Raw genomic sequence first — 12,045 nt, forward strand, 5'->3', positions numbered from 1 at the left:
TAAATTTTGAGAGCGTCATATTTCTGATGACACTTATCAGATAGCAAAGTATTTCAACACATTTAAAATTCAATGGAAAACAAGGGCTTGTAAAGTGTGAACTTTCATAACCAAAAATATAAATCCAGCACAACTGAGCAAATTTTGGTATTAGGAAAACCCACTACTGAAAAGTTACCAATATTTGAAATTCAAAATGGCTGCAACCCACTAGGTTACTCTATGGGGGAACATGAAAATTTTCAACGTTAATACAAACAAGACGGTGAGTGTTTTGTTTGTTCAGAAAGATTCAATGAGTCTGCATGAGCAGGAGATCAGCAAAGTATTGCAAAGACCTGAGAGTCCAATCATCTGTCTAACTCGATAAATACTTGCATGGCTCCTAAACTTTGGGACTATATTTTCTAAGAGAAATACCCTTCCTTTAAATGTTGTGCTTCACTCTTCAAATCAGGTCACTATGACTTCAGTTGCACCATAAGTCCAAAGTACAAAAGGTGGTGGCTTATTTGACCCTTTGAGTGCTGTATTTTTTCCCACCAAAATTTTAGTGCAACATTTTACCAATTTTTATGGACTTTTCTGTAAATTTTCTGATAATTTTGGACCAACTGAACATAATATTTCATCAGCCACAGGTTTTTATCATAATTTTGGTGAAAATCTGACAAAATTGACTCAGGTATATTTTATATGGGCGACAAAAATTGACTTTGGCGCTCGAAGGGTTAAGTCTGGCTTAAACTTCAACAAATACACTGTCCAGTATACAAACAATATCCTGACTACAAGTCAAGTACTGGTATTACTAGTGGACCTCTGAATACAAGCAATCCTTCAGGCAGACAAAACACAAATTTTGAAATCCTTTTCATGCTGATTCTCACTCATTACCGATGTTCAAAATTGATTTCATACTCTGACAGACACAATCATCCATGGTAGATACTGGCTGATGAATATTATCTTTGTTGATCAATAAATTAACATTTTACAACTCTCAATCACTGAATAACATTGGCAAAACCTGATTCATCTTACAGGGCCACTGGCTGTAACTTTTCAGGATTTTTTAGCTTTTCTTCACTTTTTTGTTTTTAAAGCCAGCTCCACTAAGCATGTTTAGATGAACTGTATTCAGCTTGCCAACTCAAGTTTATACATGTGTAGACTACATTGTTATTGTTGGTATGAGAATTTTGGCCTGGACTTGAATTCAAAAGTAAACAATAATAGTGCATTTTATACACAGTGTTCACAAGCTAAATTTACTTGTTGTTTCAGCTTGCTTATGGGAGTAGAACAAGATCTTACATTGCAGTTGACATACGAAAAAAGGCAAAAAATCATCAAACTACACATCCTTACAAGTAACAAAGCGTAGATAAATACAGAAACATGGTTTACAATATTTCAATGCATCAAATGCTGTATTTTCATCATGTTTTCCTTATAAAACATCCCCCTAATACAAGTACACACCACCCATGTCTGACAAGGGTTTATATACACGTACATCACAGACAGTAACCGACTTTTGGGTTCACAACAGCAACCCAGGAGTGCAGAGCAACTTCCTGGGTTTTATTAAGTATTTCCAAAAGTGTACATGTTAACGTGTTTCACAAGCTTTAATAGGACGTCATCTGATACCCAGGTGATTCATAATCGAAAAACTACCGAATTTAAGAGACGCAGTTTGGACTTGATAAAACTCTCTTAAACCAAGAGGCTGTTTGAATTTTAATTATCAAGATTTCAATATAAGAATCATACAATGTTCAAGGCTTTGGTAAGGCACTATGACAACATGACCCAAACGGAAATAGGGACACAGTCTTATTGGACGAATTAATAGCAAGTCTGTACATTCCTGAGATATAACTATAATTCTAGGTATTATGACTCATACTAGGTATGATTCTTGGTACCAGGGCTAAAATTTCCGTCAAACTGAAAACATGATTGAGATCCAGTTTTGAGCAAGTCATGGCACATGCTTTCATACCAATTTCAAAACTGATCCAGTTTCACTTTTTTAAAATCAAATATTGCAAAATAATGTTGAAAACTCTATTTTGGTGCTTGTGATAACTCCAAGAGTACACCAAATTTACTTTTAAAATTTTCTAAAAGACTTAGGTAAGTGTAATTTTTATAATATATACATGTACATCCATATTTCAGAGTGTTGGTAGACATTGCACAGACAACTTATCAGAGCAAATTAGAACTAGGGGAAGATGGTTTGATTTGCATGTTTGTCACAGAATTGGACAAGCAAGTCTAGTCATAGCGAAAGATGTAACTAATTGGAAAAGGGGTTAATTATTTTAGACCTGAAAACTGGCTGGAAAATATGTTGAGTATCTGATGGATCAGGTTTTATACAGACCTTTCTATATATTTGGGAAAGAAATTCACAAAATGTGAATGGTGTCAGGCGAGGAAGCGTCATCAATGTGGATTGTTACCTGAAAAAATAGGTAAAATACATTTCCTAGAATATCACAAAGATTCTAGGTATCATGATTTCTGTCTTTCATGATGCAGACTGTAAACAGATGGAGCACACAGCATGCAACAAAAGCAATCTGCCATACACACTGCCAGTAGTCATCATCCAATCTGCATACCCACACTAGGTCAAAGTTCATATGCAAATGTCCACGCTGTGATCTGAGGCTGATAATTATCACCTCAGGTCTGAAAACCCCTGAGATGAAATCCTTGGAAGTGGCATATTTCCACCCCCTCAATCAACTAACAATGCTGTCATTTCCATGAAATTCATACTTTTCCACGGAAATACTTTAAGTTTCATTCTTGTGTAAGGAAACATCTGTGGGATTCTGAGAAATGACATGCCTGACTAGTCACACGTCTCCCATTATGGTGCACACCTCTTTATCAGCGCTGTACTCAATACTGTGACAAACAAGCAATGCTCCTATTTTCCTCTATGGTGCAAACATTTTCACCTGCCCACGGTCCCTTAACCAGGAAATATCACAAATCAATATCACATGAATTGAAAGTCTGTTGAAGATATCATGAATCACCTACCTAATGAAATGCCAGTGTATTCACCTCTACTTCATGATAAGTAAACATGCATCAATTGACATTCCAGAAACTGTTTTTTTCCTCCTATGTTCTTTTTTTTACTTCACTAGTAAAATCCCTAGTCAGTCACTTCTGGGAAGAAGCCCTATGGGCTATAGTATTGCAGTCAAGTGACTCACTTATACATTTTCCTTGTTTCATAGCTAGATAGAGCATGATTTCAGGCCAATACAATATTCTCCATTGATAAAGACTCATTATGTTCAACCCTTTGAGTGCTGTTACTTTTCTCACCAAAAATTTTAGTGCAACATTTACCAGTTTTTATATATTTTTCTGTATTTTTTTTTCAAATTTTTGACCCAATAGACAAGCCCTTTTATCGGCTAAAGTTTATGATCAAAATTTTTGAAAAATCTGGGAAAAGATTGTCTGGATCTGGAAAAAAAACACTTGCATGGTTGATATTCCATAAAGGCAACAAAAACTGACTTGGCCACTCAAAGGGTTAATCTACATACACAATAAATGCTAATTAATCTGTACACTTTGCATGGATAATTTACATGCAGGATATCAAGCAATAGATTAGATGTTCATACATGAACAATAACAGGCACATACCAGGATGATTAAAAGATCCAAAAAATTTTAACTCAAGAAGAATGGCTATTCCTCCCCTCTCTGTTTGACTATGAACCTAATCATGCTGATGACTGGGCTGAAATCCCCGAAATTCAACCATGGACCCTTTCTACTGGGGTCTATGGCTCAGCCCAAACTTTTGATGAAATAATTGACTGACTGTGTAATTTTAGGCCAGACAAAGTACTTAATTTCTTTGTTTCGTGTCCACTCAAAAGTTTGAAAGGGAAAGTGGGTAAGCTCTTCAAAAACACTTACTAGTAAAATTGATCATTTCCTTGTAGCATTAGTGTCCACTCAAGAATATAGCAGAATCTTTTTCCACCTCCAATATTTACACAACAATATGACATTCTGCAAGCATGAAGGCATTTTGAAATATCTTTAAAAAATTAGGAATACAGATTATTGGGCGAAAAAGTTTGGCGATGATGTCCTCTTTAAAGTGCAGTTTTTCCTCTCTGAAAAATGCCTAAAACGTCTGCATTAAACAAAGAATTTAATTACTTTGGCCTTATACATGCGACGATCCTCAAACTAATTAACTAAGCATTCTGGGAATGATTGAAGGCACACGTCCTACATATTAATCACTTAAAATTACCATGTCTTTTGTAGCCTCCAAATGCAACTGTTTGGGATATGGGGTAAAGTACACAGATATATTTGTAAAACCTCTTTGCTTTTAACATCTGAAGGCCTCAGCCTTTGTCTGGGCAACGCTACAGAGGCAGTAAGTGAAATGTTTTATGTTTTCCATGAATCAGCAAAATCTCGTTGGAACCTAGATTTCACAAACTGTCCACAATAATATAGGCATGGCATACTGGTAAGTGTTGCCACTTATGACAACAAATTCTGAGCACTTCCACAAGCTCCCACATGAAAAAAAGAAACTGTAAAATATGAACGACGAAACTGCCCTAAAAGTTGCAATAGACAAAATATATTTGCTGAGATTTCAAAAATTTCAAAATTGGCTAAGTAGAGGCTGCGATTCCCAGGAATAATTTAATTATTCTTCCTCGACTAAGTCACAAATTTTCGTTCTTCTTGTGTGGGGGAGGGGACTTGAGTCTTGGATTGCACAATAATGAAACTGAAAGTGACATGCACGTACACAACCCAGTTGAAAGCCTACACATTTCTGGCTATGAAACCTGTTCATAAACATATCTTGTACAGTGAATGAGTCATAGAATCAAAATATTAAATCAAAATTGTTGCTGTAGTTATGTTGTCTTCGAAACTGTTTGGCAAGCTACTGAAGCTCACTCCAAGAATATCATTTATCAAAAAGACAATATCATTCATTCATTTGCATATCCATGTATTTTGCTTGGCTGTAAAATAATTCATCCTTTTGTCAATCAAGCCATCTATCTATCTCCATCTATCAACTGAGAGAGCTCTCTCTCTCTCTCTCTCTCTCGCTCTCTCTCTCTCTCTCTCTCTCCCTCCCTCCCTCCCTCCCCCTCTCTCTCTCTCTCTCTCTCCTCTCTCTCTCTCTCTCTCCTCTCTCTCTCTCCCTCTCTCTCTCTCTCTCCTCTCTCTCTCTCTCTCTCTCCCCCTCCCTCCCTCCATCCAATTCTGCTCCCAAAAGCCGATAGTTGAATATATGTTGGCTATAAACTCCTCTTAAACTGCTCAAAAGTCTCTCTCCAACTCTAATTTTGCAGAGCACATGACGACTGTCATTCTAACACACAAATGGTTTCTCCATTTATCACATGTTAAAGTACATAATACACATGTAACTGACAGAACAATTCAGTTGAAAGTACTTGTAGCTCATCAATTCTCTCTGAAAACACTAACTTCACATAAAGTTGCACCAATGATTTACCATGGCCAGCAATCCTTCAAAGGTGACTGTGAGAAAGTCCCACAAAATCAAAGGAAAGGCTCCTGATCTTTCGTGTTTTAATCTATTCCTATGCACTGTCTGGGTAAAGTTATTTTACCTGTCATCTCCGGGTCTAGTTGGTGAAAACTGGCAATGTGTCGCGTACTACAAATACCCTATGTGCATGGGTGGTGATCATTCAAAGACAAAGAAACCAACCAAGCTGACTGCCTCGCAAAAAATATACACTGACTTCACGGTGAGTCTAACAGACTTGACCAGTTGGGCACACAGTCCATGTAGCCGACAATGAGATGCAAATGATATGCGGTTAAGGTCTCCTCGACTAACTTTCAGCTGATCGCACACTTTCTTCTATTTTTATAGTATTTTATACAAAGTCACAGACTTATTCTACCTGCAACTTAAAACTGATAGTGATTTTGTAGCTCATTCTTTATGATTTTTCATACTTTTTGGTAGCCAGTCACAGCCACTTCGTGTTCATGTCAATGTTTTCAAAACAGCTGTACTTGGGATTGACTCATGTGAAACAGTCGACAGAAATACGAAAGTAAGCATGGTCATTGTTCTATGATTTTGTGTGGTGAAGACGCAGTACAGCTGATAACAGAAGAGCTTGAAAATGTCAAACGTGCATGATTGTGCTATTTCTCTGTAGTATAGTAACTGTCTTTTCCAAATATTTGTGATACCCTATCTTGAGAGATAAAAATAAACCTCTGTGGTGGGTGGCAGACTGATAGCATGCCGGAAACAGTAAATTGTCCAATCTTCAGTTCTGGAACAAAATCTGAACAAAATTCAGCCAATTCATAAGTGACAGTTCGTAAATTATATATGATTACATAAATGCATTATTGTATATTGTTTGCCGTCAGGGGAGCTCAAGCTTGGGTAAAGCATTTCAGACTGTTTAATATTTAACAATACCTCCTGTGAAATTGTTGACCCATCATGTAAATTATGTGTATACTATGCGGCCTACCTCCTGTTGACTGGGGGAAAAAGGCTACCAAAAGTAGGTAGCAAAAACATGTACAGAACACAGCTAGTTGATAACATATGCTAAATGAGAATTAAATTTGTTGTAATATGAAGAAAATGGCATATGGCAGTGGCAATAGATAAACTCTGTCATTTTTTTATGTACATGTCGTGAGGTTTGTAGTGACGGTGGGTCTGCATGAGTACACAATACATGGGCAGACAGGCTGGTCTTTCCGGCTTACCATGCTTGTTGTTCAATCCACTCTGCACAGTGGTGCCTGATTTCTATTGGAAAGTGAGCGCCATAGATTTCTTGCATGCGTTTCAAGCTCTCGCCCATCAGACGCTGTGACCTTTGCCATAAGGCCATTGTGGCTGCCTTTCACTTTTCCGTTGATCCAGCAGGCAAACTGAAAGGAAGGAGAAAAACATGTACTTAGAAGAAAAGTCACTGAATACTATGCAGTATATACTATTCACAGCTCACATCTCTCTCACTCCATTCTAATGAGCTCTTCACATAGGCGGAGCTTACATAACATTATTGTCACTCTAATGACGGAAACGCATGTACTGCATTTGTGATCAATACACAAGCGTCACAGCACATACATGATACAGAATAATTTCTTTCGATTTTGAACAACTCAGACCATGGTACATATGTGTCGGAGCATACATCTATCAACAGTAGAAGAAACCTGTATAAACACGGAAATACAACAACACAGTATATATAAAAGCCCTGGGTCACTTGCTTATGATAAACTAATTACCTTGAAGCAAATGCGGTTAACTGAATTGCTTTGTTATTTATAAATGGTGACAGTAAAATTTTACTACTTTAACTTTAGACAGAACATGATGACCCGCTTGGGAAACTTGCCAAGAGCAGAATTGCTATAAATCACCGGAGAGTTGTTAACCTTTTCAGATCAGCTTAAAATCAGCAAAAAAACTAAGAAACTGAGAATATCACTGCACAACACTCTACTACTATGTAAAGTTAGTCAAATGTGATATTGTTGCAGCAAGACAAGTCAGTGAAAAATTGTGTTTATAAATGCATGTTTTAGGGGTCTTCAAGTGCCAGTGTTAATTAAACTGGGTGATACAGGACATTTCATGCTTTTCGCCAAGGTGAGCTGATAGCAACAAATGAGAGTGTCAAGAAACAGGATACAGTGTACAGAACACTTCACAAATATCTGGTGTTTGTAACTGTATGTTAATACTATAGTTCCTCTCAAGTAGTCATTAAACAGCTGTAAGTAGTCACGTCAACCAAGTTGCAGTGACAAGAACACCAACCTGTTGATTTTTGAAACCTGTTGACCTCATTATAAAGGAAGTGGAATGTCCTTCTTTGCACGGCAACAAGATATGAAATATTGTGTGGCAATTCAACAATTTGGGGTCATGAGAAGCCATTCATGTGATACCATTCAAAACCATACTACAAGTGTACCATGATAATGTCTATATTATAAGTAAAATGCTTAAAAAATTCCACAGGTGAACACTTTATACCCTATGCTGGTAAACATTGATACTGACAGAATTCATCATTTTGAAAAGTCACATTAGAACATGGTTTCAGAGCTACAACAGTAACTTTACATGTGTTTTAAATAATTGTTAACCTATCAAGTGTAATATACAGTTTCTTTTTGTACATATTGAAATGTCTAGTTTTCAACCTTTCACCATGTCAATACATTACTGCCTGTGCATAATGTCCAACATTATTGTTGACAACAGAATTCTCGCCCAGCCGAGATTTCCTAAATGTCAACAATATTGTTTCACATGATTGTACACAATGCACAGTGCTTGTAAGGCTACTACTGTATATTTAAACAGTCCTTTATATGGTAGCATGCAAACAGAGGACAAATATTTGGACTCTCAAATTTTCAAAATACTGTTTCCGTCTACTACTTGTGGAGGCCCATTTTGAAGCTCATAGAGTTAGTAACATTTTCAATGTATCATCTATGCCAAAAAAACAAGTTTAATTTTCCCTATAGAGTATAAAACGCTGTAATTTTGGTCATTTTGAATTTCATGAGTCAGTATGCTATTTTTTTGTGTTTGTTACCAAATTTCATTCTTGATTTGCAAAGCCAATGGTTTATTTCCATGACAGAAAGTTTGAGCAAAAGTCTAATCTTTAAATTTTGAGGCAGATATATCCTTACGGAATGGGAAAGAAGTTGTGTTTTCTAAAATGAAGGTAATGAAAATAAATTATGCCAATTTTTTGGGTATACTCAATAAACACACTGTAATGTCCTGCAGTTCATATCAGAGTAGGGAAATCTGCCGGTATGCTATAAATCATTTCTGTAACATATGTTGCATGAAATTCAAAGACCCTGGAAAGTAACCATCAAATGATGTGTATTACAAGAACAAAGAAATCTGAAATTTTCCCTGACTTCAACTATCACATTATGGTCATCATCCCCATTGCTGTCTATTTCTTTCTCTTTTGTCATCTTTCCTCCACAGGTGATGATGAAGTGTTGAACCCGGAAATATGCAGTAGCAAAGACCATGGTTCCTTACACTGGGACTTCCCAGGGGCATAAATTAGAGTGTTACCATGTGAAAGGCAAGATAATGCTCAAATCAAGATTTATAATTAATATTCATTAATGCACAGTACGATATGCAAATCAGACAATTATGATTCATTATCGATGAAGAATATTCATCTAGCTCACATTGTGTACTTCATGAATACAAAGAGGCAAAGCATGCACTTTATTCTTTGATGATGATAGTAGACCACACATATTATACATTTCAGAAGGAAAATGTTAAGACAGGAGTATTAGCAGTCAAGTTTGTCAAGAAACTTTGAAAATATGAACATTGATTATCAGTTGACATGCAAATGTAAACATCTATGCAAGGCTGACTTTAATTAATTAAAATTACGCTGAAACGTACGCATGTACATAAATGTGACATCAATGTGTCATAGACATTGTAATTTGTAACATTTTGCTGTCTTTCGACGTACGACCGGGCAAAAGTTGCAAATTGTAACAACTGGAAAGCGCTGTATCCCTTGTGATGCAATGAATGTTTCCATGGAGGCAAGAAGCAGTGAGTAGGACCTCCGAGCTCGGGGTATTCACACATCGTGCGTGAAACTGAAACACGTCAATCAGGATTTCCGGTAGAGAAAAAATGACGACTTTTTCAAACGATGATGCATGTCAGTAATATAGTTCGGATATACAAATAAATGACACACAACTTAGTGTTGGTCATGCACGAACTGTGCTTACGCTCTCGCAACGTCGATATTACAACTGAGGTACAGAGCTGGCACAACGACTTCCTAAAGCTCGGAACTGTTCGCGCCATAGTTTGACCCTGGCCCGCGCCATACAGTAAACGTGTGGCGAAATACGTGTTGAAATTTGTCGCGGCAACAGCATGCACAAGTCAGTTGGGGTTGGTGTGTAGTGAGCGGAAAGGAATTGCGGAATCGAAAGCACTGCCAGATTTAGTGAGGAGGGCTCCTTCCGAAAGCCCTCACGACCTTTAAAGATGGAAAGCTGGCGGGAAACCGCAACAAACTATAAACACCAGCAGAAGTCCCGACCGTACTGTTCATGCCATAACCCATGTGAAGCCTGAAGGACACTTTGTTGTATAATGGTACATTGTGAGTATTGCATGCAGGGCCAGGGAGCAATGCAAAGTGAGGCACGTTCAGTCCGGAGACTTGACGAGCGACACAGACGGCTACTACGTCTCTGGCTTGCAATGTTTGCCTGTCGTTAAATAATAATAGTGATACTCACGCGTTCTATTTCTCAGGATCCTTTGATGTTCTGCGTAAAACTGTGTAATAGCGTAGCTTCTCCTGCCCTTCGATTCTCTAACTGCGACAGCGCGCAGCGTCTTTCTTGAAATTAGTAAAATGGTGGAAGTGGGGAATACCCTCAGGCCTACGCCTCTTTTTCCATGAGAAATCTCTTGTGATTGGTTTTGCGATATCTTAATCAAGTACTTCCTGTTGTACAGCCCAATGAAAAAGCTGTTTCTGGTAGACTTTGATTAAAGTTGAACAGGCCGTATATGGCAACAGGCGCTTGCCATATATGGAGTGTGACATCATTTTCGTGGAAATTTCAACGGATTCTTTGGAAGTAGCGCGAAATGTAGAGTGTTTCAGAGGAATTTCGCTTCGCGCTTTTGAATTTTGAAAAAGCAATTAGCTTAAGCTTAGATGGTCGCAGCTTGTGCACTTCCTAAATAAATCTACGGGCATGGCAACGGTTCCCAGACACTTCGCACCAAAACCACTTCGCACCATACCATCTCGTCCCATACCATTTCGTACCAAAACCACTTCGCACCGAAACAACCTCGTACCAAAACCACTTCGCCCAAAAGTCACGTCGCCCTAAACCACTTCGCCCCCAAAACAACTGAAACAATGCCACTTTGCCCCAAACTTATCGCCAACCGGCAAAGCGGAAAATAACCAACCACTACCATCGAAGTTTTCATAACCTTTCTGTCATCCCAGGACTGAAATCTTGAAAGTGTACAAATTCCGCGCACGGCACCTGAGTTGTAGCATTGAGTAGTTTGCATTGCGTGTTTCTTTTTTCTAATATACCGTTTATGGTTTCATGCAACAATAAATGGTTCGTGGTGGACCAAATGTCCTGACACATTAATGCTTCCAAGTTGCATTTGTTATGATACGTCATGGCATCGTTGTTTTAGGACGAGTTGATGGTACAATACTTGGGGAGAAGTGGTTTTAGTTTGAGGTGGTACTTGGGGCGAAGTGGTGTTGGACGAAATAGTACTTGGGACGAGGTGTTTTGGTGCGAAATGGTTTTGGGACGAAGTTGTGTGGGGCGAACTGGTTTTGGTGCGAAGTGTCTGGACCCCATGGCAACATGTCGTGTGTTAACATGCAGCATAGGACCAGACGGAAAACCCCAGACCTACCTAACCCAGGGCAGCTGCAGCGGCTGTGTTCCGGTTTAACAAAGAGGAAGTACAAGCTCAGAAATGTGTGGTCAGATCGGGATTTTCACTTTAGGGAACAAGCACAATTAACGGCGCGGGGGGGGGGGAGGGGCTGGAAGAGAAAATATGTGGTGAATATATTTTTACAGCTCCCCCTAACACCAGCAAAAATTTTAGTGCCCCCCCCCCCATCACCGGCAAAAATTTTTTTTGCCCCCTCCCCAAAAAAGAAAGATTACATAGGTACAAAGTTGTACACATATATATAATGCTTATAACTTTTAATATATGCTTTAGTGAAAACAACATTCTTGCATTCTTGAAATAAATAATAAACAAATAAATATATAAATAATAAACAAACAAAATAACATATGTTCAAGCTTTACTACTTGTAACACCTACAGCTACTTTTCAGTATTGTGTTGTGCTATTTTAATCTCAAAGAATGATGAAATTACCAA

The 12,045-nt window shown here is 38.0% G+C and overlaps 1 protein-coding gene across 3 annotated transcripts in view; it reads right to left on the reverse strand.

The window, feature by feature from the left end:
* LOC139116928 (signal transducer and activator of transcription 5B-like) overlaps nucleotides 1–11,622 on the reverse strand; it is a 32,396-nt gene extending 20,774 nt beyond the window's left edge. The window contains exons 1-3 of one of the 3 annotated variants that reach the window (XM_070679663.1): nucleotides 11,561–11,622; nucleotides 10,396–10,607; nucleotides 6,814–6,981 (exon numbers count right to left, since the gene is read on the reverse strand). In XM_070679663.1, the coding sequence (XP_070535764.1) occupies nucleotides 6,814–6,941 (128 nt within the window). In that variant the 5' untranslated portion in view covers nucleotides 6,942–6,981; nucleotides 10,396–10,607; nucleotides 11,561–11,622. Of the gene's footprint in view, nucleotides 1–6,813; nucleotides 6,982–10,395; nucleotides 10,608–11,560 lie in introns of those variants that run through there. The other 2 variants (XM_070679662.1, XM_070679664.1) reach the window with 2 other exon arrangements.
* Nucleotides 11,623–12,045: the final 423 nt, after the last annotated feature.

This window comes from Ptychodera flava, chromosome 18 (assembly GCF_041260155.1).
Source record: "Ptychodera flava strain L36383 chromosome 18, AS_Pfla_20210202, whole genome shotgun sequence".
Lineage (NCBI taxonomy): Eukaryota > Metazoa > Hemichordata > Enteropneusta > Ptychoderidae > Ptychodera > Ptychodera flava.